Source organism: Acomys russatus, chromosome 25 (genome assembly GCF_903995435.1).
Source record: "Acomys russatus chromosome 25, mAcoRus1.1, whole genome shotgun sequence".
In the NCBI taxonomy this organism is placed as follows: Eukaryota; Metazoa; Chordata; class Mammalia; order Rodentia; family Muridae; genus Acomys; species Acomys russatus.
This window is the reverse complement of record NC_067161.1, coordinates 38,837,413-38,864,350: the sequence shown is the minus strand read 5'-3', so window position 1 is coordinate 38,864,350 and position 26,938 is coordinate 38,837,413. Positions and strand designations below refer to the sequence as shown.

Genomic DNA, 26,938 nt, shown 5'->3' with positions numbered 1-26,938 from the left:
CTTCTTACCTTGCTGCCCTTACGCTGTTTAGGAGCAGCTGCTCTCACCACCTTGGCTGGAGCAGAAGGTTCTGTGGAACAAGCAGAGAGAAACAGCTGTTCAGGCAAGTGACTACCGTGCCCGCCGCCATGCCTGTCCCAGCATGCCCCCAAAGGTTCTCAGAGGAACCACAGTGGAGAGGACACCAATACATGCTGACCCAGGCCCCCAAGGCTTGAGTGAGGCAGGAAGCCCTTACAGAGTCTAAGTCTGTATTTTTTTTTAAGATGTATTTATTATGTATACAGTGCTCTGCCTGAATGTACACCTGCAGGACAGAAAAGGGCACCAGATCTCATTATATGTGGTTGGGAGCCACCATGTGGTTGCTGGGAACTGAACTCAGGACCTCTGAAAGAGCAGTCAGCGCTCTTAACCTCTGAGCCATCTCTCCAGCCCCAGGTCTGTTTTTTGTTTTTGTCTTGTTTTTTTTTTTTTAAAGAGATGCCAATTGAGACTCATAGCCCATGCCCAAATCTTCGCTGTAACTCAGGGCTCCAGAACTATAGCAAAATCTAAAAGGAAAGGAAGTTGAACTTTCTATAAATTTCTGCACAAGCAGAGAAAAGAGAAGCTAAAGTCACATGAATGCACAAGTCCAGGGCCACACCAAGGCCTGCTCTGTCCTCGCTGACATGCAGTTAAGGCAAGAATCAGCTTCTGTGTTCCTAATAAAAGAGTATGCTCCAATTTGACTCTACAGTTCTGTCTTTTTGGATAGCATCTCACAGCATAGCCCTGACTAGCTTGGAACTTCTCATATGGACCTGACTACTGAACTCACAGAGATCCCCATCTTTGCCTGGCAAGTGTGCAACCATGCCTGGCCAATTCCATCTTTTTGTTTTGTTTGTTTTTTGAGACAGGGTTTCTCTGTGAAGCTCTGTCTTGAACTAGCTTTGTAGACCAGGCTCGCCTTGAACTCACAACAATCTGCCTGCCTCTGCCTCCCCCAGGTGGTGGGGTTACAGATGTGCACCACCATGCCTGGCTTCAATCCCATCTTTAAATTTAACCCCAATAATACAAGTGAGACAAGAGCTATACACAATTTCAGCTCCAATAGTACTGAAATCAACAATTTTAAGTCTATCAATTTTCACAATAATCATTAAAATATAAATATTTGGCTATGTGACAATGGACACAATATAAGAGGATAGTCATAAAATAATCTACTTTCTTTCTTTTTTTGGTTTTGAGACGGGGTTTCTCTGTGTAGCCCTGGCTGTCCTACAAAGTGAGTTCAGGACTGAACTCACTTTGTAGACCAGGCTAGCCTCGAATTCACAGTGGTCCTCCTGCCTCTGCCTCCCAAGTGCTGGGGATTAAAAGGTGTGTGCCACCACACCTGGCTAATAATCAGCTTTCTATAGGACAAATGAGCATGTGTATATTGACACTCACAGGGTGAACTCTGGAAGGATATGCATTAGGAACAAAGATGAAGATTTTCTTAAGGACCAAAACGTGCAAAGTCTTTCCTAAAAGAGTGCCTCTAGGGGCCGGAGAGATGGCTCACAGGTTAAGAGCATTCATTGGCTGCCCTTCCAAAGGCCCTGAATTCATTCCCAGCAACCATGTGGTGGCTCATAACCCTCAATGAGACTGGGTGCCCTCTTCTGACCTGCAGGCGTACATGCAGGCAGAATACCGTGTAAGTAATAAATCTTATTAAAAAAAAAAAAAAAAAGAGGTGCCTTGGCCGGGAGGTGGTGGCGCACACCTTTAATCCCAGCACTTGGGAGGCAGAGGCAGGAGGATCTCTGTGAGTTCAAGGCCACCCTGGTCTACAAAGTGAGTCTAGGACAGCCAGGGCTCTGTTACACAGAGAAACCCTGTCTCAAAAAAACCAAAAAGAAAAGAAGTGCCTCTGGTTATTTTGTTCCCATCCATACACACATAGATACTTTCACAAAATGGTTCTGAAAATGAAGGGTGTCTGTCCCTCCCTCCTCCAGAGATCCACAGGAAGAGATACATCCTGGGATTCTGCTTACCCACTTAGCTCTTACTTCCTTCCCTGCCATGCCAGGTCAGGAACCTCCCGGCCTCCAAGCATAGAGCAGGGGCTCCTCTCTCCTCCATGCCTGAGGGGTCACCCTCAGAGCCCTGCTCTGCCCACTGATGACAAGGCTGAAGCCCCTCTTCCTGCCTGGCTGGCCTCAAAAGAAGGTTCTTCATCAGTCCATGTCTTTTAGATGAGAAGAAAGTGTCCTCTTCTGACTCCTAAGTGTGAGGCCAATGCATTCCTGGCTTCTGGCCTGTTACTGGAGCCACTGCCCCTAATGGTCGACATATGTCTTCTAATAGCTGGAGTTGCAGAGCCCAGCCCACAGCACCCCCACTTTCCAGCACTGAACAGCAGAAAACTAGAAAAATCTCACTTGCAAAAACAAAACAAAATGCTGTCCTTTGAACCCAGGTTGACGCAGATAAGCCACCCACCATCTAGTAGTTCCCTGGCTAGTCTAAAGGTCTTTACCTGAGCCTGGTGTGGTGGCATATGACTCTAATGACAATGTTCAGGAGGCAAAAACAGGAGGATCTCTGGGAATGAGGCCAGCCTAGTCTACATAGAAAGACTGTGTTACAAAAAATAAAAAAAGATCTTCACCTTTGTCAGCCCAAGGTCAGGCTAGCGCCCACCTGAACTATAACCAGAGTCATTTCCTCATGTGCTCAACAGCATTGGTGATGCTAGAGGGAAAGCAAGCCCTAGGGCTGGTGACAAAGTTTACCAATAGGAATTCCATGGTGAGGTACACTGAAGATCATCTCTGAAGACAAAAGTTTCCAGACACTGGTCTTTTAAAGTTTGTTTCTTTCTTTCTGGTGGTCTTTTTGTTTTTGTTTTTAAAGATTTTTTGTTTATTTGTTTATTATGCATAGTGCTCTGCCTGCATGTACACCTGCAGGCCAGAAGAGGGCATCAGATCACATTATAGATGGTTGTGAGCCACCATATGGTTGTTGAGAATTGAACTCAGGACCTCTGGAAGGTCCTGAAAAATAAAGGCCTCAAAAAATAAAACAAACAAAACAAATAAATAAATAAAAATAAAAACAGCCCCCCCCCCACCAAAAGACAGTCCATCTCTAACTTCAGTCCCAGGAGATACAATGCCCTCTTCTGGTCTCCATTGGCACTGAACATACATGGTGCACAGAAATTCATACAGGCAAAACACCCATAAAACAAAAATTTTAAACTAGGCAACTCCTTTAATCCTAGCACTTGGGAGGCAGAGGCAGGCGATCTCTCAGATTGAAGCCAGCCTGGTCTACCAAACAGTCCAGGAGAGCCAAGGCTACACAGAGAAACAGTGTCTCAATAAATAAACACACCAATAATAAAGCAAGCCGGGCATGGTGGCACACACCTGTAATCCCAGTACTTGGGAAGCAGGGCAGGTGGATCTCTGTGAGTTCGAGGCCAGCCTGGTCTACAAACTGAGTCCAGGACAGCCTGGACTACAAGGAAGTACACTAATACTCCTCTAAAAGCCAGTCAGTCTACTTTTGGAAGGAGGTGCCTGGGTCCTTTTCAGAAGCTATCTATACAGCATACTCTTTTCACTTGGTTATTTATTTACTTATTTATTTATTTTTTGGAGTGGAGAACACAAGGAGCCCATTATTGTGGAGGAAGGTGGGTGCTGCAAGGTATTAGCAGGAGCTATGATAGGGTGGATGTTAGGACGGAAGGCTTTACAGGGCAGGGCTGATCACTGAGGCATGTCTGAGAACCTTCACTTTCCAGTTATGGCCCTTTTACTCAAATACCTAGGAAAGCCAGATGGCACAGTTAAGCACTTTGAATCTAGACCTTCTCTGTGAGAAAGGAGATAATACTTATACAGAGGCCCATTAATTTAAGTAGACAAAGCATAGAATGCCTAGCACACAAGTAAAGCAAACACTCAACAAAGGTACAATTTGAACCCCCCCAAGATGTTAGTGTTTAGCAATGCCCCTGTATCCTCAGCAGTGAAAAAGGCCAACAAGTCATCTCTCAAAGGGAAGATCACCAGAATAGCTTCAGTTCCAACCCCAGATTACAAATCAGATACCCCCCAACCTGTCTCGTAGGCAGACCTGTGGGGAATAGGGACCCATATCCTTACACTGCCCCAGCGACAAGGGCTCTAGGGTATTTCCCCAAGAAAGAAAAAAAAAAAAACCTTTAGAGTTCTATAGTTTAAATAGGAAAATGTACTACTGACTTCTGAACCTGGTCCCTTACTTACTATCATAGCTTTGGCAGAGAGGAAGAAAGGCCTGGGGCTCCATCCCTTGAATTTCTGAAATGAATTTTTCACTCAAGATGAAGGAAAACCCAGGCCTCCAGCTCAGTGAAGGGGCTAAATCCATAAACTCCTGGTACAAAGGCCACCAATTACTTTCTGTACTGCCCAGTTCTAGAAAGACCTAAGGCTGCTAACCTCTTTTTTAAAAAACCAAACCAAACAAAAAGGCTAACCACAGAAGTGGGGTGGGGGCTGTAAGCCTCCATTGAGGACTTGTTTCAGTCACCCAGAAAGCAGTGAAGTTTCTGGTGAAGAAGGTACATAGTGATCCAATCCTGTTGGGCTATGGCAGAAAGAATGGGTAGGGGAAGAAAAACTAGGCTGAAATCATAGGCCAGTGCTGAAGGAGGGGTGTGCGGGACTAGTTAACACTACAAGAAGGAGTGGATGGCCAAAGTGTGGACAAAATGGGAGGTCCCACCTTTACCTGGTGCTGACAAGCTGAGTTTAGCCTGAGTGCAAGGCTTGGCTGCCTGAGATTCATAAACCAGCTAGCTAACCCCCCCTCACTCCAACCTCCCCCACCGGTCAAAATCAAAGTCCTTTTGAGAGACCCTCAGAACCTGAGTGAGGCTAGGACACTCTACTAGGTGCTCTCAGGACACAGTACATGTTATCTACCCAGTGACCTACTGGCTTCTCCAGACAACAGGCTTCCTGATTAGTGCAAGGACTAGGCTGTTCTCACAGTAGCAAGGGCCTGGTCCCAGTAGACTCCTGTGAGGTCCTGCAACCTTTGGCCATTAGTTTAAGCCTTCCTGGAGAAAATAGAAACAAGCAGCCTAGACATTACTAGCTCTCAGAGGCCAGGCACCAATACTATCGGATGCATGACTGAGAGCACTGCCTGTCATCCTCCCAAAAGCACCTTCCTTAGTTGCACTAAAAGTTAATAGGGCTGGCTGTGCAAGTGTATGAGAAAAGACAAAGACCCCATCCCAAACAGGGTGTGAGGTGCTAATGATCCCAGCTACAGTTAAACACGACATGGGTCTCACAATCCTTAAATAAAAATGAATGAATTCCTTTCACTGGCCCATAAACAAGAAAATCAAGATATGTGCTAGAAATGTTTGCCAAGGTCAGAGTCAGCAAGCAGCAGAACACATGGAGCATGTGCTCTGGTTTTAAAGGCCATGACTTAAGAAGCATCAGGAAAAGGTGGGAAAGAAGCAGGTCAAATGGGCTTAAGTGCCAGTTACCTCACCACTAACTAGCCCCCACTAAGGTCCTCTACCACAGACAGACTTTGCCCCAGAAAGGATCCCTAGTCAAACCTTGCACAGGGCTCGCCTTACCTATGAAAGGCAGCAAAGCCACAGGGAGAAGAGTGACCTGTGTGTGCTTCTCCCTCCCAAACCAGCCTGGATAGAGTCCATATCAAAACCTAGAGATGGACAAATCTGTCTTTGTCCCATCTCTACAGGAGGTTTCTCTACAAGATAAAAAGAATGTCTAGCTGGGTGTAGTGGTGAATGACTGTGATTCAGCACTTGGAGAGGCAGAGGCAGGCAGATCTCTCTGAGCTCAAGGCCAACCTGGTCTACAAAGCAAGTCCTGGACAGCCAAGGCTATAGAGAAACCTTGTCTCAGAGCAAAAGAGAAAAAAAGAAAAAGAAAAAAAGTCTAGCAAGCTTCCATACCTTGCATACCAAGCTCTTGTGGCTTTTGGTTGCCACTTCTCAGAGGTCCTCCTCTACCCCATCTTTCCCACCCAGTCTGGAAATAAAAACACAGTAGGCCAGCCGGGCATGGTAGCACGTCTTTAATCCCAGCACTCAGGAGGCAGAGGCAGGTGGATCTCTGTGAATTCGAGGCCAGCCTGGTCTACAAAGAGAGTCCAGGACGGCAGGGCTACACAGAGAAACTCTGCCTTGAAAAACCAAAACCAAAAAACACAGGAAGGATTATGGGCAAGAGAGGGTGGACTTTAGATGGCTAACCATCTACAGAAAGAAAGCTGCAGGCCAACATCCAGCTTGTGGTACAGTGCCTGAGTCCACAGGCCTCAGACAGAGAGAGGGTCGAGCAGGTAGCAGTCACATGATGCTTGCTAGGCCCAGGGTCTATCTTTAACTTATATGGTGACCCGTGTATTCAGTGTTCCCACTCTTCCTGCCCACAGGGACTTTGCAGCCCAGTGGTGGCTATGGCCATCCCCACAGCTGGTACCAGTCACTGAAGCTCTACTCAAAAGCTGATTAATGATAAAAAGGTGAAACCCTGATCGCTTCCCCTTGGCAGGGTGGCCTTGCCAAGCCACAAAGGAAGAGTATACAGGCAGTCCAGAGGAGACTTGATAGGCTGGGGTCAGATGTTAGGGGAATAGGGCTCCCCTTTCTGAGGACTAGGAGATGGAGGGAGAGGGTATGAGGGAGAGAGGTGGCTACAATGGGAAAAATAAATAAATAAAGTGAAACCCAAGCTCCTTGATTGACCTTTTCTGGAAGAGCATACTGGACTCTAGTCAGTATCAGTAACTACCACCCTTCAGCTGCATGCTGACTTATACAAAGACTGAATAGGTTATCTTCTATTGAGATACCACTGATTCCCTTCCAAAGGATGCTACCTTTCTAGTGCTGAGCAAAACACAGGGAAGAGACTTCCTTTCACACAGATTATGTCGAAGCAAAGCATACTATCCCTGCTCCTTTCTTCACCATAGTAAAGCCTCAGTGTAAAAGTCTCCTAGGAGTCCTCCTCCTCTGCCACACACAGCCCACAGGAAGACGCTACTATCTATATAGATAGATCTGGCTCTAAAGCCAAGTCCTGGACAGCCAAGGCTATAAAGAAACCTTGTCTCTGTGTAGACCAGGTTCTAACTCAGCCTATAGTGTTGGGAGATTCCAAGGGCCCTCTGATAACCTGAAGTACTGGCATCTGTAAACATATCTCAAGCAGGATAAACCATTACCATCACCAGCTCATACATCCTACAAGTCCCAAACTTCATTACATGATTCACACCACTCAAGAAAGTGGGTCTCATTATGACAGACAAGTGACAAGGGAAACTAAGGCTCAGAAGTTCATTCAACTAGCAGGTAGCAGAGACTTTGCAGCCCGGTGGTGGCTATGGCCACCCCGAAAAGATGGTACCCGTCACTGAGGCTCTGCCCAGCACATCCTGCCTCAGAAGCTGACCATAGGGGTCTTATAGAGAACTGCTGAGGGGCCCTAAAAGTGCAAGTCACAAGCATCCAGGATTTATAGGCTTTGTGTCAAAAGTGCACTATAAATATTGGCCAAAGACCTCTCAACTCTCTGGGATAGGGGTAAGTGTCCCTCAGCATTGCAACCAAAACCAAGCAACCAGGCCACCCAGCTGGCCTCTTACACCAATCTAAGCACCCAGGGCAAGCTGTGGGAAAGTGTGCAATAGGTGAAACAGCACAATAAACTTCCAAGCCATGCATGGGCTTTGGTGTGAAGGTCTCCAAGGAGTACTATAAACCACCACCTGTGGTGTTCCCCTTGCCCTGAACACAGGCTTAATGCTGCAAAAGAGGCTTAGTTCCTAAGCAAGCAAACAGCAAAATTACACTGGCTGATACTATTTAGCTAACTCAATGCTTAGTGAAGGAAGGATTTTTGAGATACAACTTCAAGTAGCTCAGGCTGGCCTGAATTCCTGATTCTTCTATCTCCCTCCCAACTGCTAGAATTATAGATGAGTGCCGCCTGTTAAATTTCATCTCTTCTGTGCCGAGCGTGGTGGCACATGCCTTTAATGCCAGCACTCGGAGGGCAGAGGCAGGCAGATGTCTGTGAGTTCTAGGCCAGCCTGGTCTACAAAGCAGAGTCCAGGACAGCCAGGGATACACAGAAAGACCTTGTCTCGAAGAGAGGGAAAATAAAAGTGTGCCTATGCTACCAGGCTTCTCTCAGCCAGGGCAGGGGCATGTGCACGTCTGAATGCTGAGCATGGCTCTGTGGCCTACCAAGCTCAGGAAGCCAAAAGGGGAGTTAAAGAGGGCCACAAGTACAGGTGTGTGTGTGTGTGTGTGTGTGTGTGTGTGTGTGTGTGTGTGTGTGTGTGTGTGTGTGTGTGTGTGTGTGTGTGAGAGAGAGAGAGAGAGAGACTGGCTGGCTGGCACTGACTAGAGTTCCTGCCTTCCTTCCCCCACGCCTGCTGGAAGCTGCATGCTAAGCAAGCATTCTGCCAACTGAGTAACATTTCCAGCCCACTACTATACTGTATTTCTGGCAGGCAGTACTGGTTTAGAAAAAGATGTAGTAATCCTATTAGTGCTTACTAGTACTCATGGAGGCTGGTGGGACACAATGCCAAGGTTTTCTTTTCCATAAAACCTAGTTGGACATTTTAAATAATGAATTGTTATTGCCTGGGTGGCTTAAAAGGAGTTTCCACTTCAAAAAGCTAAAATAATAAATGGTGGCCCAAAGGACCTCACAAAGCTTGCGCAGAGCCAGCCCACCCTTCCTACTCTTCAGGCCAGGCCCCAAGGTCAGAATCCCTCCTCCTAGCATATCTACATGGCCCTAAACATAACTAAAAAGAACATCTCTTGGAAAAGAAGGGCCAAGGCTCCCTGGCAGAATCCAAGTTTCCCAGGGCTTAGCTCATACCCATTAGTCCTATGCCCAGAGAACCCATCCTGCCTTGGTGGGAGTAGGGTCTCCAGGCTGAAGCTTCAAGTTTAGGCCCTCCCGAAACAGCTTAAGTTTTGTAGGCTATATGCATGTATACACAGACACAGACACACCACACAAGGTCTGGGAGAATGCAGACTAAGCAACAGGTAAGGTGCTGTCTCTGGAGTCAATATGTTATAGGCAACTCTCAGCTACTCACTAACTACTGTACAACCAAGTTAATTTCTGAACCTTTCAGAGCTCTGTTTTCTTATAAGGATCATTCCAAGAACTAGCCCCCACAAGACTATGGTAAGAATGAATGAGGATCCAGTCTCAGAAATCTGATAAGCACTCAAGAAATAAGGATAACCCAGCACAGAATTTCTAGGGCAACCTTGCCACCCATAAGGCTAATGAGTTAAGACCTGACAGAGGCACACAGGTTGGCTGAAAGAATAAGAAAAGAAAGCCAAAGTCAGAACTGGCTTCTCCATACTTTCATCTCAGCCTGCTCTGGACCCACTGATGAAAAGCCCTATCCAGCTGGTCAAAATCCACAGCAAGGTCCAGCATGGTGGCAAATGCCTTTAATCCTGGCACCTGGGAGGCAGAGTTCCAAATCAGTCTGGCCTACATAGTGAGTTCCATGACAGCCAGGGCTGCATTGTAACAAACCCACAGCTGTTGCTGACACAGCAGTCTCTATCCTGAGAGGAGCAGAAGACTACTAAGAGACCCAGGGTAATTAGGGCTGGAGAGACAGCTCCACAGCTAAGAGTATTTATTGTTCTTCCAGGGGACTGGAGTTTGAGACCTGAGTTAGATTCCCATTATTCACGTCAGGTGGCCTCTGCAGCTCACATGACTTAAAGTTTTAAAAGGGCCGACGTCATCTCGTTCCAGAACGTGTTCTCTCTGCCCTGTTGCTGCAGGTGCTCCATCAACATTCTGCCCCACCTCCAGCAGCAATAGGCAGGTGAAGGTAGGGAGAGATACCAGCTCAAGAAATCTGGAACCAAAGAAGGCAATGCCCCTTTTGTCTCATTGGCATGGCACAACGAGCTCAGTTCCTAGGCACTTGAGATATGATAAGTAACAAACAGCAATTCACAGGCAAATAGTGAAGTGGCTCCAAAAAATGGGGGTAGGGGGTAGGGTGTGGAACGGAGGACGACCAGGAGGCTGACTCACAACCTAGCCCTCATAGTCATATAAAATTACTATTTTGCCCCTTTTTAGTCCTTTAAGGGCATCTCATGTAGCCCAGGCTGGCCTTAAATTCCTTTTCTTCTCTCAGCTTCCTCAGTGCTAGGATGACAAGTGAGCACCACAATGTCCCTCCTCATAAAGGTTACTCTCACAATACCTCTAAAAGGGAAGGCAAGAGAACAGGCTTCCAGCTGCCTAGAGAGCATTCTATATAATCCACCAAACCCAAGGCACAGCGATGCACGGCCCCACTCCCATCAGATAATACAGCAGCTGATGCCACATTAAGATCTCCTGTAAGGCCGGGCATGGTGGTGCATGCCTGTTAATCCCAGCCAACCTGGTCTACACAGTGAGTCCAGGACAGCCAAGGCTACACAGAGAACCCTGTGTCAAAAAACCAAAAAAGATCTCCTGTAGGAAAAGAGACTGCAAAGGGGATATTTTGCCAAGAGAGCCTATCAGAGTACCATCAGATGAACAAAGAATGTGGGTTGGAGCTTTCCTATTATCATTTGAATGGAAAAAAATTTGAGGCCCATCAGGTCCTAGCTATGAGAAACAAAGAAAAAGAATCTAGCTAGGCAGACACTCCACAAACCAAGTATGTCCAGAAAACAGGCTCTGCTTCACCTAAATCCTTCTCTGGAGCTAGACATGGTGGCACATACCCAAGCTGAGAGGATCACAAGTTTTAAGTCAGACTGAGTTATCCAGAGAGTTCCAGGCTAGCCTAGGTTACACAGCTGCATCCTATCTCCAGCCCCCTCCCCCACGGTTTCTGTGTCACCCTGGCTGTCCTGGACTTACTTTGTAGACCAGGCTTGCCTCAAATTCACAGCGATCCATCTGCCTCTGACTCCCGAGTGCTGGGATTAAAGGTGTGCGCCACCACGGACGGCTTTTTGTTTTGTTTTGTTTTTTGTTTTTCGAGACAGAGTCTCTGTGTTAGCCTTGGCTGTCCTGGACTCCCTTTGTAGACCAGACCTGCCTCTGCCTCCTGAGGCTGGGATTAAAGGCGTGTGCCATCACGCCCCTTCCCCTCTTTTAAAGATCTATTTTCTTTTATTACTTATACAGTATTCTGCCCACACTCCAGAAGAGGGCACCAGATCTCATTGTAGATGGTTGTGAGCCACCATGTCATTGCTGGGAATTGAATTCAGGACCTTTGGAGGAGCAAACAGTGCTTTTAACCTCAAGAGATCTATTTAAATTAGGTGTGTGTGTGTGTGTGTGTGTGTGTGTGTGTGTACACTCATTGAGTACAGTACCCCCAGAGGCCAGAAGGGCATTGGATCCTCTGGAGCTAGAGTTACTGGTGGTCATGAACCACCCAACATGGGTACTGCGAACAGAACTGGGGGTTCTCTATAAGGATAACAAGTGCCATTAAATGGCTGGCCACTCCCTCCAGCCCATACATCTTCTGGGAAAACAGACTTGCAGATATAAACAAAGACCTTGACTACATTCTGCTCTGACAGAAGGAAAAAGGAAAAAAGAAAAAAATTTTATTGAAATCTCACTTGAATATCATGAGATTCAAGTCCTGTTTTAGATCAAACAAAACAACTTTCTGAACTGCTTAAAGTCCCTAAGAAACAACCCTGCTAAAAACAGCTTTTAGCCCTTACCATCTTCTCATTTTGGCTCAGTTCTTTCCTGTAACATTTTTGCTACTAAGTATCAAAATTACTTAGGACAGCAAGGAATTTCCTGCAAGGAGCTCTGGCATTGTTTCTGGCTTGTCTACCACTACGATTTATGTAAATTTCCTGCAGGCCTTTCTACTTCTACCTTGCTCCCCGCCCCATTCTCCACAGACCTGAGGAATCTTAAAGCATATTCTGCACTATTCTCCAGCTTCCAGAACAGAATGCAGAGCCCCTATGCATCTCTGAACATCTACACATGCCATCTCTGTCCTTGGAGGATACTGACTGACTGCAGTCTCTCTAGCTAGAAAGATCACTCTGATCATGCCAACCAACACCCTAACAGCACCTGTCCCTAGTCAATGCCCAATATTCCCTATGAAACTGCCTCCAGAGTAGCTGGGATAACAGGACTGCACACCTCTCCCTCAAAATGGCTGATTCTTTGAGCTCTGTTTTGGGGGGTGAGGTGATGTTAGGCACGAATGGATAATTGGTGGGTGGCTCACTGCTTCCCTGTGGGAATGTAAACAATGAGGTCAGGACACACTGTCTAGTGCGCAGTAGAATTCCTAGGGCCTAACTCCAGTAGGCTGACTGTGTGAATTTTCAAGCTGGTGGGAGCCAAGCAGTTCCTGTCACATGAAGGTCAGGTTCAAGCCAAGAGACCTGTTTAAACAAACTTGAGCACTGGAATACTAATGCGCCTCTTAGGATGGGTCTGCCTCTGTTCTGCAAAGCTGGCTGACACTAGGACCTACCAGCCCTAGGTTCTTCATATTCAGATCAAAAGAGGATGTCATAGTAATGACCTAAGTGAACTAGACATAGGATGTAGGAATCCTCACATTTCTTCCAAGAAATACCTACCACTGTCTACTGCAGAGCACTCACCACCTACGGCAGCCGATGCTACCTCAGCATGAGCCAGAAGCCTAGAGCACAATGCCATATATCTACTAGTCTCACTGCCTTAGCCTAGCTCTGGGAAGGAAAGCTGGTCCAACCTGAGTAGGAGATTCTCTGAATGAGATCTCAACAATCAGGCAGGGTCTTAACTTCTGACTCAACTATTGATAAAGTGAACTTAATCCTAATGGAAAAGTCTTGAAAGACCTTTTGACTCCCAACAACTTTGCAAGAAGCAGGAAAGGAAGTGTGGAAATTCAATAAAGTTGCCTCAAGTGTCAGTCAGTGAGATGCACAGCTGAAGCTAGTAGCCGATCTTCCAATGTCCTTAACAGATTTCCTACCCTCCTTGCTACAGGGAGCACAGGACAGCACTGGCTGGGAGGAGTCTCTGTCCAGACAGAAATGCTCCAAGGAGCCTTGGCTCCCTTCCTAAACAGCAGGAACACATTGAACAAGATTTCTGTCCAGGATCTTTCTTTATTCTTTCCATTGTGGTAGTTAACACCTGCTTAGTCCTTCTCACACCTACAAAGCTAACTGGGGTAGAAGGGGCCTTAAGAGACTGAAACCGAGCCGGGCAGTGGTGGCACACACCTTTAATCCCAGCACTCGAGAGGCAGGTGGATCGCCGTGAGTTCAAGGCCATCCTTGTCTACAAAGCGAGTCCAGGATAGCCAAGGCTACACAGAGAAACCCTGTCTTGAAAACCCCAAAAGGAAAAGAAAAGAAAGAAGAAGAGAGAGAGAGAGAGAGAGAGAGAGAGAGAGAGAGAGAGAGAGAGAGACTGAAGCCGATGATGCTAATTATATATACCCAGTCAACAGGAGTGGGCAGAGAAGGAAAGGCTAGTTGGAGCCTAATACAACAATTTCTTTAGCAAGTTCCTCTTTACCTTTGCTCAGGGCCTTAGCCCACGGTGCTCTGAGTAGCACATGGTCCTACCACACTTGCTTTCCTCAGGAGATTAAGTAGGTCTCTCTGGAGAGCCTTCAAGTCCCAAACAACAATTCCTCTCAACTGTTCTTCAAGGCTATTCCTTGGACAGAACACTGTCCCTTCTTGGATGATGAAGCCCACAGGCCTTGTGCTGGAGGAAGAAAGCTTGATGAAAGATGCAAACTCAAGGGACTGCAAGGCTCAGCAGTAGGCTGCATGTAGACAACTACTGGCCAATAGTCCTGAGGTGGCTGTGCCTTAATGACAGCACATTTAAGACTCCAGACCATGTCCCTTACCCAGTATTACTTACAATTCAGCCTAGCTTTTGGCATTATCTTTAAGGGTTTCTCTGTGTAGCCTTGGCTGTCCTGGACTTGCTTTGTAGACCAGGCTGGCCTCAAACTCATGGCAATCCTCCTGCCTCTGCCACAGAGGGCTAAGAGTAAAGGCATATGCCCCCATACCAGCTTTTTTTTTTTTAAAGGTTTTCAAGACAGGGTTTCTCTGTGTAACATCTCTGGCTGTCCTAGACATCTTTGTAGACCAGGCTGGCCTTGAACTCAGAGATCCACCTGCCTCTGTTTCCAGAATGCTGGGATTAAAGGCGTGGGTTACTGTGCCCAGCTATGCATTGTCTTTTTTTATTTTATAAAACAAGTTGGAAATATCTAAACTTCTAGATTTATTTATTTTGGAAGGGGGTGGTCTTTTGAGACAGGGTCTCTTCACATAGCCCTGGCTGTCCTGGATCTCACCATGTAAACCAAGGTAGCCTCAAACTCAAACTTAGGCAGACCTAAGTGCCATCACACTGGCCTAACTTTCCCAATGTTAAAATATAGATGGTTAAAAAAAAAAGAAAAAGATAGTTGGCTCTATAGCCTGGTGTGGTGGTACATGCCTTTAATCCCAGCACTTGGGAGTCAGGGGTAGGCAAATCTTTGTGACAACCAGGGCTATTATACAGAGAAACCCTGTCTTGAAAAAAGCCAAAATCAACCCCCCCCACACACCTTTTTTTTCCTTTAAAGTGTTCTTTGTTTTTGTTTTCGAAACAGGGTTTCTCTATGTAGCCTTGGTTGTCCTGGACTCGCTTTGCAGACCAGGCTATCCTCAAACTCAAAACTCCTGTGCTTCCCCATATGCTGGGATTACAATTATGCACCACTGTGCTCAACTCCTTTAAGGTTTTTTTTTTTTGGTTGCTTGGTTGGTTGCCTTTCCCCGCCCCACTTCAAGACAGGGTTTCTCTGTGTAGCTTTGGCTGTCCTGGACTCACTTTGTAGACCAGGCTGGCCTCCAACTGGCGGCAATCCACCTGCCTCTGCCTCCATGCCAGGTAAAAGGCAAGATTGGGCACGAGGATGTGCACATAGGGAGACTATTTGTGAGTTTAAAAAAAAAAAAAAAAAAAAGTCTTCGGCTGGAGAGATAGCTCAGAAGTTAAAAGCACAGTCTGCTCTTCCAAAGGTCTCAAGTTTAATTCCCAGCAACCACATGGTGGCTAACAACCACCTATAATGAGGTCTGGTGCCTTCTTGTGGTGGACAGGTACACATGTGGGCAGAATACTGTAAAAACAATTTAAAATATCTTAAAAAAAAAAAGTCTCACAGCTGGGTGTGGTGGTACATGCCTTTAATCTCAGCACTCAGAAGGCAGAGGCAGATGGATTTCTGTGAGTTCAAAGACAACCTAGACTACAAAGTAAATCTAGAACAGGCCATGGCTGTTACAGAGAAACCCTGTCTCAAAAAACCTTTGTTGTTGTTGTTTCGTTTTTAGAGACAGGGTTTCTCTGTGTAGCCTTGGCTGTCCTGCACTCATTTTGTAGACCAGGCTAGCCTCCAACTCACAGAGATCTGCCCACCTCTGCCTCCTGAGTGCTGGGATTAAAGGCATGCGTCACCATACCCGGTTTAAAGAAAAAAAAAACCTATTTTTTAAAAAATCTGAACAATAGGTTTTTGAGGAAATCACTACCTATTCAAATGTTACTGGACAAAAAAAAAAAAAAAAAAAAAAAAAAAAAAAAAAAAAAAACCAGCACCTGCTATATTCACACACTGTTCAAAGTAACCAGCTGACCAAACTCAAATCCACTAATGCTCCCCAACACCTACACCAAAAAATTAGCCGTAAGGTCACTGAGATGATAGGACTTAACTCCAAAAACAAAAACAAGGCTGTGCCATTAGTGCCAAATGACCCTTTTTCACACATAGGAAAGGAAACCTATCTAGCTCTCTGCAACAAATCCAAAGCTGTAGAAAGACATCAAAGCATGAAATGGACAATTTTACCACAAAGCACCCAAGCTCATCTCACACTAAAAATTCCAAGAGCCAGCCAGGACAGCAAAGGCTACACAGAGAAACCCTGTCTCAAATAAATAAATAAATAAAAAGAAATCCAAGAGCCACAGTTAAATCTTGTGGAAATGGCTCAGCAGGTGAGGGAGAACTGAATTCTATCTCTGGGACACACATAGTGGAAAACACCAACTCTTACAAGTTGTCCTCTGATCTCCAAACACAGGCAGGTGCACAGAGACACCACCTCCATTTGGGCTTCTTACAAGGTCCTTAAATTCACCTCTATGATAATCCAGTGGAGGGCAGGGTCAAGAAGAAAACCAGATGGAAAATGTGACAGGACCCATCTTCAGCTAAACACATCTTCACCGAGTGGTCCTGGTTGGCGAGTGGCATGGCTTGACTATACGATGTCTCCCACAGGCTCACAGGCTAAAGGCTTGGTCTTCAGCTAGCAGCACCACTTCAGTAGATTTTACAAATGTTTTAGGAAGTAGAGACTGAACTGGAAGCAGGTGACTAGATTATGTGCCCAGTCCCTTCCTCTATATACTCCTTCTGTCCTATGTTGACCAAAGAAACTGAGCCTGAAGACCGAGCCCTCTGAAATGAGGGACTCAAAACATCTACAGTTGTTTCTGTCATTGCCATGCTGTACTCAACACAGCCTAACCTACAAAGGGCCCTGTGAAGGGGTAGGGGGGGTGGGGGAGGGATTCCATTAGCTTAAAAGAAAGAGGCCAGGTGCATTTTGGTATACGCCCTTAATCTCAACACTCAGGAGGCAAAGGCAGGCAGATCCCTGTGAGTTTGGGGCCAGCCTGGTCTACAAAGTGAGTCCAGGACAGCCAGGACTACAAAGGAGAAACCCTGTCTTGGGGTGAGGGGAGAGGAAGGCCTTGCTGGATGGCAGGTGTCTTTAATCCCAGCCTCTGGGATGCAGAGGCAGGTGGATTGCTGTGAGTTCAAGGCCAGCCTGATCCACAAAGTGAGTCCAGGACAGCCAAGACTATACAGAGAAACCCTGTCTTGAGAAAAAAAGAGGAAGAAAACCAAACACAAGGGCACAACAGAGCTGACAACTAGGCCTGGGCTGCCTTTAGGCCAGCCTTCTCAGGAAGGCACTTGACAGTCAGGGACAGTGCAAACTTACTGTTTCTGAGCACAGGTGTTAACTCAGCTCAATTCAGACATGCAGGAAACTGTCCAGGGGTGTGCTGCAGTGTGGTTAAGGAGTAGTGCAGCATGTGGGGCTCCTTTTTGTAATCTGGGAATTCTAGTGCAAAGAATCAGACATGAAACCCCAAACCATTTATATAAATGTAAGAGGTTCTGGCAAGGTCATCTTGTAAAAGGAAAATCTGACCACATAGCTTTTCATTCAAAATCCCTTCAGGCTCACCATGGCCTTCTGCTAAAATTGGGACTTGGCACTCCTATAAAGCAAGACTGCCCACCTTTTTAGTTGGCTATACTCCAATCACAGTGAACTCAGTTCCCTGAGCCACACCCTGCCCTCGACCAATAATGAAGTGATCACAGGCTTTCTCAGCAATCCCACTCACCCTTCCCATGTCAGCTCAGTCCTGCTCCCCTGCAACTCTGAGCTGAACTGTACCAGATGTCCCTGCTGTACCAAACATGCTCTTCCCACAGGGCACTTTCTTGCAACACCTCTCACATAGCAAACCAACCATCTACCTGCTCATCAGCATGTGTTCATCAAGCTGCCACTACACAACCTGTTGGCCTTGACTGTAGTGCTGGGGACACCCTGACCAAGTAGAAACAAAGCTAAGCTTTAAAAAAAACAAAGCAGGGACAGAGGGACAAGATGCAGCCCGGGGCCAAGGTTTCTAGACTTTTGCAGGGTGGTCGGTCTGGGAAGGCCTCATCATTACCAGAGGAAGAACATTCCAGAACTAAAGGTCCAAAGCAGAAACATGCCAGACACACTATAGCACTCCTGGGAAGGAAGAAAGGTATGTAGTGCATGCGCCTTGACAAAGACAACAGAGTGAAGGAAGCAGTCAAGTTTCTCTGAACTCTACTTAGGCAGTTGCCAAATCTCCCATGAGTCTGTTTCTCATATGGGACTCAAGTTAATTGTTTTAAATAGTAAGACAAAACAAAACAAAAACAACAACAACAAAAACTATGCACGCTGGCTACCTGTAGGATGCACAGACTTCTCTGGTGGTCAACAGCAATGTGCACTGTGCCCCAGGTTAAGATAAAGAATGCCTTTACCGCCTGGCAGCTTTACATTCATCAGGAAGATCCTTTCCCCACATCTAGAGCTCAGCCAGGCCACAGAGTCAGCCAAATGACAAAGGTGTCATATCAAGATTGTCCCTGTTATTTCATGGAAAACCCTAGAGACACTACAGGAAGCTGGCCATCTCAAAACTCATGTGACTCCTAGCTACTTGTCCTCATTCAGGAAAGGCTTGAAATACCCCTCCCTCAAGACAGTCACCTCAGTCTACACAAATCTGGTTATGGAATGCATCTTCTGGCTGTGAGGCAATTATTCCTATGTGGGATGCTGTGGCATCAACCTGATCCTCAGAACTTTGGCAGCAGTGCATGAGTCCTAACTGCATGAACAAAATAGAGGTTAAGCAAGCTAGGAAGGCATATAAGACAGGCAAGAAGTGTTCTGTGCAGGTTCTTTTTTTGTTTTGGTTTGGTTTGGTTTGGTTTTGAGACAGGGTTTCTCTGTGTATCCTTGGCTGTCCTGGACTCACTTTGTAGGCCAGGCCTGGAACTCACAAAGATCCACCTGCCTCCGCCTCCTGGGATTAAAGGCATGCACCACCACCGGCCCAGCTCTGCCTGGGTTCTAATTTAAATTTCTTCAGCTTCTCCCTCCACTTAGCTGTCTTCATTAGCCATTATCAAAACCTCAGGCCCAGGAAGTCATGGTCATCCTCTCTCCTAGCCACTACCCTGAGATCACCCTGGAGCAGCCAAGAGAGGTCTGTGGGCCTGAACTGAAAGCCTTCCAGAGCCCCAACCCCTAATTACCCCTCCAAGCTCCTCTTGGATTTTGTGAACAGGGGCACTCCCATCTGCCAAGCTCTCCATTTTTAAGAGGGCTTTGTGGTTTAGGGCACTGCTCCTTCTCACCCTGCTTGTTTCCCAGGGAGGAAAAAACTGGATGCTGAGTAAAATGCTGACTCTGGCTTAGGACCCACTTCAGACCCAGAGGGATCAGCAAAGACTCAGTCTACCAGAAGGTTCAGAATCCAAGGGGACTTATAACTACCCCATCCAAAAGCCAGAGCCACCTGCCTTCCCCTGCGAAGAATCCTAACTGCCCTCTTCAGAAGAAAAGTGACATGAACCAGGATGGGGAAAGTCTTAAGCCTCATTTACTCAAACTGTTTAACATTTTCCCTCTAAAAGTCCACTTCTTTACTGATAATCTGTTGTACAGAACTTCTTAATAAACACTGGATAACCTCAGGTGGCCACACACTTTAATTCCAGTACTTGAAAGATTAGGTGTTAGGATGGGGACTTCAAGGTCATCCTATTTTCTGGATGCACTGTGGGTGGGAGATGTTCCATAGGTGTTGTTATGAGTTTTCTATGACCACATGGAAAGGGCAATCACTCCACCACATGCCCTTCCAATGTACCAAGCCCAGTTCATGAAGCCAATAGTCTCTCTAGCCTTCACAGGGCTTAAAGTCAAGACAGGAGTTCCATCCCACCAGCTGACTCAAAGACACATGCACTTAAAGCTGTTTCAGTTTTGCTTTGGTGGGTGGAGTCCTTTCAGGGTTCTAACAGGGAGAACAGTTTCAACCTGGAACCTGAAAGACATTTAAGTCTAGTCTCATTCCCAGTAGTTGAAGAAACAAGGCAGAGACCATAGAGTGTGTGGCTGGAGCTCAATCAGTGGGACTGAGTGGGATTAGTACATGATGATAACTCATAAGTAATACTTTTATTTGTATATGGTCAGAGTACAACCATGTGGATCCTGAGGATTAGAAGAAGGTGCCAAGTGCCTTCATCTGCTGAGCCATTTCATTTCACTTTACACACACACACACACACACACATGTTTTTCAAAACAGAGTTTCTCTGTGTCACCATGGCTATCCTGGACTCACTCTGTAGACTAGGCTGGCCTCTAAGGCCTGCTTCTGTCTCCGGAGTGCTGGGATTAAAGACATGCGTCACAAAAATAAATTTAAATGGTGTTTACTATGGGCAACATTTATGGGCTTCCACTGTATCTGGCACATACACTAAGAGCTTTGTAAACATTTACCACCTTCAAGTCTCACAACACTCCAAAACCATTACTGTTATTCTTCTTTAAAGGAGTAAATTATTAGTGGCTTTGCACACTTTTGATCCCAGCACTTGGGAAGCAGAGGCAGGTGGATCGCTGTTGAGTTCCAGGCCAGCCTGGTCTACAAAGTGAGTCCAGGACAGTCAAGACTACAGAAAAACCCGGTCTCGAAAAACAAAACAAAGCAAAACAAAAAAGTGCCCAATTCTAAGATTATTCGGCAAGTCAGAAACTTAGCTAGGGACCAAAAGTGCAAAACCAGGTTTCCAGAGCCAAAAGTCTAAAGATGTGATGTTGCCCAGAGGCCCTTGTGATGACCAACCAGCATAGCGGCAGGGCGGGGTCCCAGGACACCATGAGTTAGCTGGCTTCGTAACCCTACCTCTGCAGTCATCAACTCTATTTCAGAGTCACACAAAAACAAATGAAGCTCCTAAGTCTCACATTGTATCCCCAGCTCAGGAACAATCTTTCTCAGTATACCAGTGAGAGGCAGAGATACAACAAACTCACACAGGCCACTGTATGTGGGAGATGCACTGCAGAGAACATTTGTGAACTCTCCCCAGGGTCTTGGAGACACAAACTAACTAAAGCTTATTTAAGGCAAATTAAAACCTGATTTGGTGCCCGGTGGTGGTGGTGCATGCCTTTAATCCCAGCACTTGGGAGGCAGAGGCAGGTGGATTGCTGTGAGTTCAAGGCCAGACCGGTCTACGACAGCCAAAGGCTACACAAGGAAACCCTGTCTTGAAAAAACAAAAAACCTGATTTGATAGGCATAGTAACTAATGCACATAATCCTAACTCCCAAAAGGCTGAGGCAGGATGGTTGCATAAATTCAAAGTTCAGTATGAACTACATAGTAAGTTCAAGGTAATGCTGGGCTAACCTGAAACACTGAAATTTGTCAAAAAGGAAAAACAAAAAGCAAAAACCTTATGGGGCTGGAGAGGTGGCTCAATAGTCTTCCAGAGGACCCAGATCTGACTCCCAGCGCCCACACAGCAGGTCACAGCTGTCTGTAACTCCTGCTCCAGTGGATCCGACTCCTTCACACATACATACATATAGACAAAACACCAGTGTACATAACCTAAAGACTGATACTTTTTAAACTGTTTTTAAAAAATATCATCATTGCTGGGACAGTCCTGGTGGCACAAACCTTTAATCCCAGCACTCAGAAGGCATAGGCAGGTGGATCTCTGTGAGTTCAAGGCCAGCCTGGTCTACAAAATGAGTCTAGGACAGCCAGAGTCTTACAGAGACTCTGTCTTGAAAAAACAAAAACAAACAAATCATCATTGCTGGAAATGAATGGTGGGCATGCCTCTACTTCTCAGCCCTCAGACAGCTGAGGCATGAATGGCTCACCATCATTATACCACATTTCAAGGCAAAAGTAGTCGTTTCATCCTGGAGGTGGTGGTTCACACCTTTAGTCCCAGCACTACAGAGGATCTCTGAGTTAGAAGCCAGTCTGGTCTATAGAGTGAGTTCAGTGCAGCCAGGGCAACTACCCAGAGAAACCCTGTCTTGAAAAATAAAATAGGCCAGGCAGTGGTGGCTGCATGCTTTTAGTCCCAGCACTTGGGACGCAGGGGCAGGTGGATCATTGTGAGTTCGAGGCCAGCCTTGTCTACAAAGCGAGTCCAGGATAGCCAAGGCTACACAGAGAAACCCTTTCTCGAAAAACCAAAAAAAAAAAAAAAAAAGAGCATATAAGTACACAATAGTCCTCTGACCTCCATATATGCCAGCACCCTCATACAAAAAATAAATGTAAAAGACGACGAGGAGGAGGAGGAGGAAGAGGAGGATGACAACCACTGTCCGTGCACATGCTTTGCATCCATGGACAAACAAAGGTAAATTTTTGTAGCTTTTCATTACAAAGGTGCATCAACTAAGATAGCCAAAGGTTTCGTTTTGTCTTTTTTAATGGGAGTATTTTCATGCCCTGAACTCTTAGTTATCCTTTGGCCACAACCTCCCTCCCTTCTGTTAGGATCATAGGCGTGAACCACCATGCCCAGTTCAAAGGTCAACTTTAAAGCAAACTTTATTTCCTGTGGGGTGCTAAGCTATACACAAAAACAAAAGATGTGCATCATCTGACACCTTATTTTCACAAGCTTTAAAAAAAAAGAAAAAGAAAGAAAAGAAAAAAAGCTAGCCGTGGCCCACGCCTTTAATCCCACAGCATTCATGAGGCAGAGGCAAGTGGATCTCTCTAAGTTTAAGGCCAGCCTGGTCTACAGAGCGAGTCCAGGACAGTCAAGGCTACACAGAGAAACCTCGTCTTGAAAAACTAAAAAAAATAAAAAGATGGAGACACACATAAAAATTCCTGCTATATCCCAGGCACTGAACCAACGGCTCTCACTCAGACCACCAGAAAACACAGATACTTATATTTTGATAACAGTAGCAAAATTACAGTTATGAAGTAGCAACAAAAGTAATTTTACAGTTGAGGGTCACCACAACATGAGAAACTGTATTAAAGGGTAGCAGCATTGCCACCCTTGGAAGGTTGAGAAGCACTGCTCTAAACTAAACCATGCACAGGTGTTAGCTGTCAAAGTGAATGCTCACCATTACCCTGTGAAGCAGGCCTGTCATGAATTAATCCTTGCTGTACAAAAGGGGAAGAGAAGACTTGGCTAGCAAGGAATAGAGCTAGCGATTTGGATACCAGTCTGAGCCCAGAACCTATGAATCTCTTCCCACGCAGGAACTCTAGATTCAAAGGGGGTGTGGCTGGATTAAGGAAAAAGAATGTAAATGCTGTTAGGGAGGGTGTCCAAAAGGACAAATCTCAAAACTTATAAAGTCATACACTCAAGCCAGATGGAAAGGGCTGGTGAGGGAATGCAGGGGAAACTGCTGTAGTCTGAAGAAGAAAAATAAAATAAACTCATGGCTAAGGAACAACAGCAACAAAGAAGGGGAGAGGGGCTGAAAACCAAGTATGGGTGCCAGGTGATGGTGGTGGTGCATGCTTTAATCCCAACACTCAAGGCAGAGGCAGGTGGATCTCTGTTTGAGGCCAGCCTGGTCAGCAGTTCAGAACAGCCAGGGATATACAAACCCTGCATCAAAAAAAAAAAAAAAAAAAAAAAAAAAAAGCCAAAAACCAGGTGTGGGAAAGAGAATCAGGAGTTCAGGACCAGCCTTGATTAAGTTTCAGGCCATCCTGGGCTACATTAAGACCATGCCCTCACCCACACACACACAAAAAACTACAAACCTAGGACTTGGCAGCTTAACTAGACACAGAACTCCACATGGAAGGAAAGAGATGGTAAAATGTATTTTATTACTAGTTACTGCTTGTGACCCTTAAAAACTAAAACACCAGCATCTGAGCCAAAAAGAAACTAAAAATAGGCATTTGCAGCAAGCTTTGGAAAACTTAGCTTGCTTATAAGAAGCTCATTTCTAAAGACTCCCAAAAAAACCTATGCATACAGAACATAAAAACCCCACCACCACTCACTCGGGAGGCAGAGGCAGGTGGATCGCTGAGAGTTCGAGATCAGTCTGGTCTACAAAGCAAGTCCAGGACCGCCAAGGCTACACAGAGAAACCCTGTCTCCAAAAAAACCAAAAACCAAAAACAAACAAACAAAAAACAACAACCAAAAAACCCAAGACCAACTGTCATTCCACGGGTGTGTCACACTTAAAGATGTCCAGGCTGCAAATAAAGTCAGGGCTGAAAAAGGACCTACAGATCCCGTTGGCTAAGATAAAGCCAGGACCAAACCTTATCAGACAGAAAACCCAATCACAGAATACACTCTAAAAAGCACCCAGGCCTTAACAATCTTACTAAAAAGGTACTGGATAAATTCCAGTGGTCTGACAAAGACTACTCCAAAGATTCTAAACCAACTGGTGGTCAATCTCTTGTTTTAAGATTCCTAAAAAACAAAACCACTGGAACAGAACTGATAGATATACCATACCTAGAATTTGTTTTTTGGTCACTTAAATCGAATTTGGCTTTATCCGGAGGGAAAGGTGAGAAGCCAGCCAAGCTGTCTTCTTCCCACGATCAATAACTCCAGTGACGCAAGTTATCAAGGGCCCCTGGCTTTACACAAAATGCCAGCTCAGGCACCCAATCCTGCCTGATGTCACAGCTGATTTAAAACCCACAAGGCAGGTTCACTAGCAGCTAAGCGCGGCGGCCTAAGTGAACAGCCTCGTTTAAACTTCTGAGGAGCGCAGCTCGAGAGGATGATTATACCTCTGGGTTTAAAGAGAGACAGGCCCAAAGAGCGTCTTAAAGTTGTTTCCCCAACTCTGTGGGTGGAAAACGAGGATCTGAAAGAAAATGGAGGTTTCAGCACTGCCCCTTGCATAAGAGGATTCTGAAAGGGAAGGAGAGGAAAAGAACACTGGTACTAGAGCACTCCCCTCACCCCATGTGCCCTCCTCCTTATGAAGCAACCCTAAGAGAAATCGAAAGGGCAACCAACGTGCCGCTGAAGATGGGCTATGCTGGTTTCCCCCCCAAAGTCTAGGTCTACACTTTCCTGCACTCTGGAACCTGAAATCGGCTGGCTCCGACTTCCTCGGTGCCCACGGTTTAGATATTAGACCTCACCGAAACTCCAAAGTGAGGTTGGTTGGTTCCCCCCACCCCACTCTGTTAAAAGTACCGGGACTCCGACGGTCCAACTCAAGAACCACGACCACTACGAGACACCCAGGAGGAGGTCCTCAGTGCCCCCAAGGCTGTCCCCGAGCGGTGCGCGACTCGATGCCCGCGCCGATCGTGCTCGGCCGGGTTTCCCTAGTCACCTCCCGCCCGGTCACGGCGGGGGAGGGGAGCCCCGCGTGCTGCCCAGGCTGGCGAGCGCTGCGAACAGCCCCGGCGCGGCGCATGGCGCCCAACTGTCACCCGCCCGCCCCGTACCGGCGCGGCCACTCCCTCACCACCACACACGCCCCTCGCGTCGCCGCAGGCCGCCACCGGCTCCGGGGCACGCCGGGGCCCGTGCTGCCCACGCCTCACCCGGCTCCCCAAAGCGCAAAGTTGCGAAGTTCAAAGGCAGGCCCCGCTCGGAGCCGTGACACATGCTCACTGAACACGCGTTCCCGGGGCGCCGGCACGCACAGGGAAGGAACGAACACCGGGCAACACGGAGCGGCCCCGCCCGGCCCGGCCCGGCAAGCTAGGCCCGAGGCACGCCGTTGCCACCAACCGCTGCGGCCCCGGCGGCCCAGCTGAGGTAAACGCCCGCGTCACCGCGCGGGGCCAGTGCCGCGCCGCGCAGACCCACCTGGAGGCGGCTGTCCGTTCACCGCGGCCGGCGGCGGCGCGTGTTTCGTCCACGGGTTCACCTTGGGCGGAGGTGCCTCCACGAAGTCACGCCGGCCGCCGTCCTCGCCGTCGCTTCCCGCTGGGGCTTCGGCAGCAGCTGGTGGCCGCGGGCTCTCGCGCTCCGAGCCGTCGCGGCCCGGCCTGGCACAGGCGGGCCGCGGCCTGCGGGCACCGCCGTCGGGCTCACCGCCGCCGTCGCCCGGGCCCGACTCGGCCTGGGCGTCAGGCGCCGGCTTCTTCCTCGCCAGGCCGTGTTCGTCGGCCTGCAGCAGCGGGGCGCCCGCCGGCAGCAGCGGCTCCACTTGAGTGGCCATCTGCGCGGAGCGGCCGGGCGCGCCGCGGGCCCCGCTCGAGGCCGCTGGCGGGGCGCCGGGGCCCGGGCCGCGCGGACGCGGGGCGGCGCGGACGGGCGGACGCTGAGCGGCGCGCCGGGCGGAGGGCTCCGGCGCGCCTAGCGGGTCTGGCGGACCTGGGTCCCCGGCCTGCGTCCCCCCGCCCCCGGCCCGGGGCGGCTCGGGGGGCTGCAGCGGTGCGGACGGCCCGGGGGGGAGCGGCGCGGAGAGCCGAGCCAGACCACGCGATCCGCGGCGGGCGGCGGGCGGGCGCGCGCCTCGCAACGCGGCGCGCGAGGGGCGGGGACGGCGCGGCGGCGGGCGCGCGCGCGCACAGCGGAAGGTCCCGCCCCGGCCCCGCCTCCCCGGCGGCCATTCCTGCGGCGCGGCAGGCTGACGGGGGCGAGCACGTGCCTGATGCAACTCCGGAGGGCGGGGGTGGGGGAGGAGCCTTAAAGGGCCAGCGCCCGAGAACTGCCGCAGGTGGAGCACATGGGACCTGGCCACGCGGCCAGCCAGGCTTGCTAATGCAGGCGACTAGAGTGGCTGAGTCCGGGGAAGGGGTGTTTCCATGCGTCGGCCCTGACTTGGATAATGCTGCAAAGGGGTTCTTTGGCTGTTCCCTGTGCCTGCTCCCGGCCCCACTCTGGTGACCTTGGTCCAGCCGCTGCCTGGCCAGGACACCGGTACTGGATCCAAGGGAGTCATTACCCCATCCATAGAGGCAGCGGGACCTTGGAAAGAGAACGAATTCCCAGTAGTGCCCACGCTATCCAGGCCCTTGAAACCTAGTGTTTTATGGGCAGGAAGTAGCATTTCTTTCAAGTTGCTTATGTTTTTTCTAAATAATAGTTTGTAGTGGAGTTGAACTGACACTTAACTGGGGGACCCCCGCGAACTTGAGATGTGTATACTAACCCTGACCCCATTGCTGTTAAGGATATATGCAGTACTCAGGTCCACTT

At 47.9% G+C, this 26,938-nt stretch overlaps 1 protein-coding gene across 3 annotated transcripts in view; it reads right to left on the bottom strand.

Moving 5' to 3' along the window:
- Positions 1-25,970, bottom strand: part of Larp1 (La ribonucleoprotein 1, translational regulator) — a 46,752-nt gene extending 20,782 nt beyond the window's left edge. Inside the window, exons 1-2 of one of the 3 annotated variants that reach the window (XM_051167929.1) lie at positions 25,601-25,970; positions 9-70 (exon numbers count right to left, since the gene is read on the bottom strand). In XM_051167929.1, coding sequence (XP_051023886.1) covers positions 9-70; positions 25,601-25,955 — 417 coding nt within the window. In that variant the 5' untranslated portion in view covers positions 25,956-25,970. Of the gene's footprint in view, positions 1-8; positions 71-24,976; positions 25,148-25,600 lie in introns of those variants that run through there. The other 2 variants (XM_051167931.1, XM_051167930.1) reach the window with 2 other exon arrangements.
- Between the last annotated feature and the right edge of the window lie 968 nt (positions 25,971-26,938).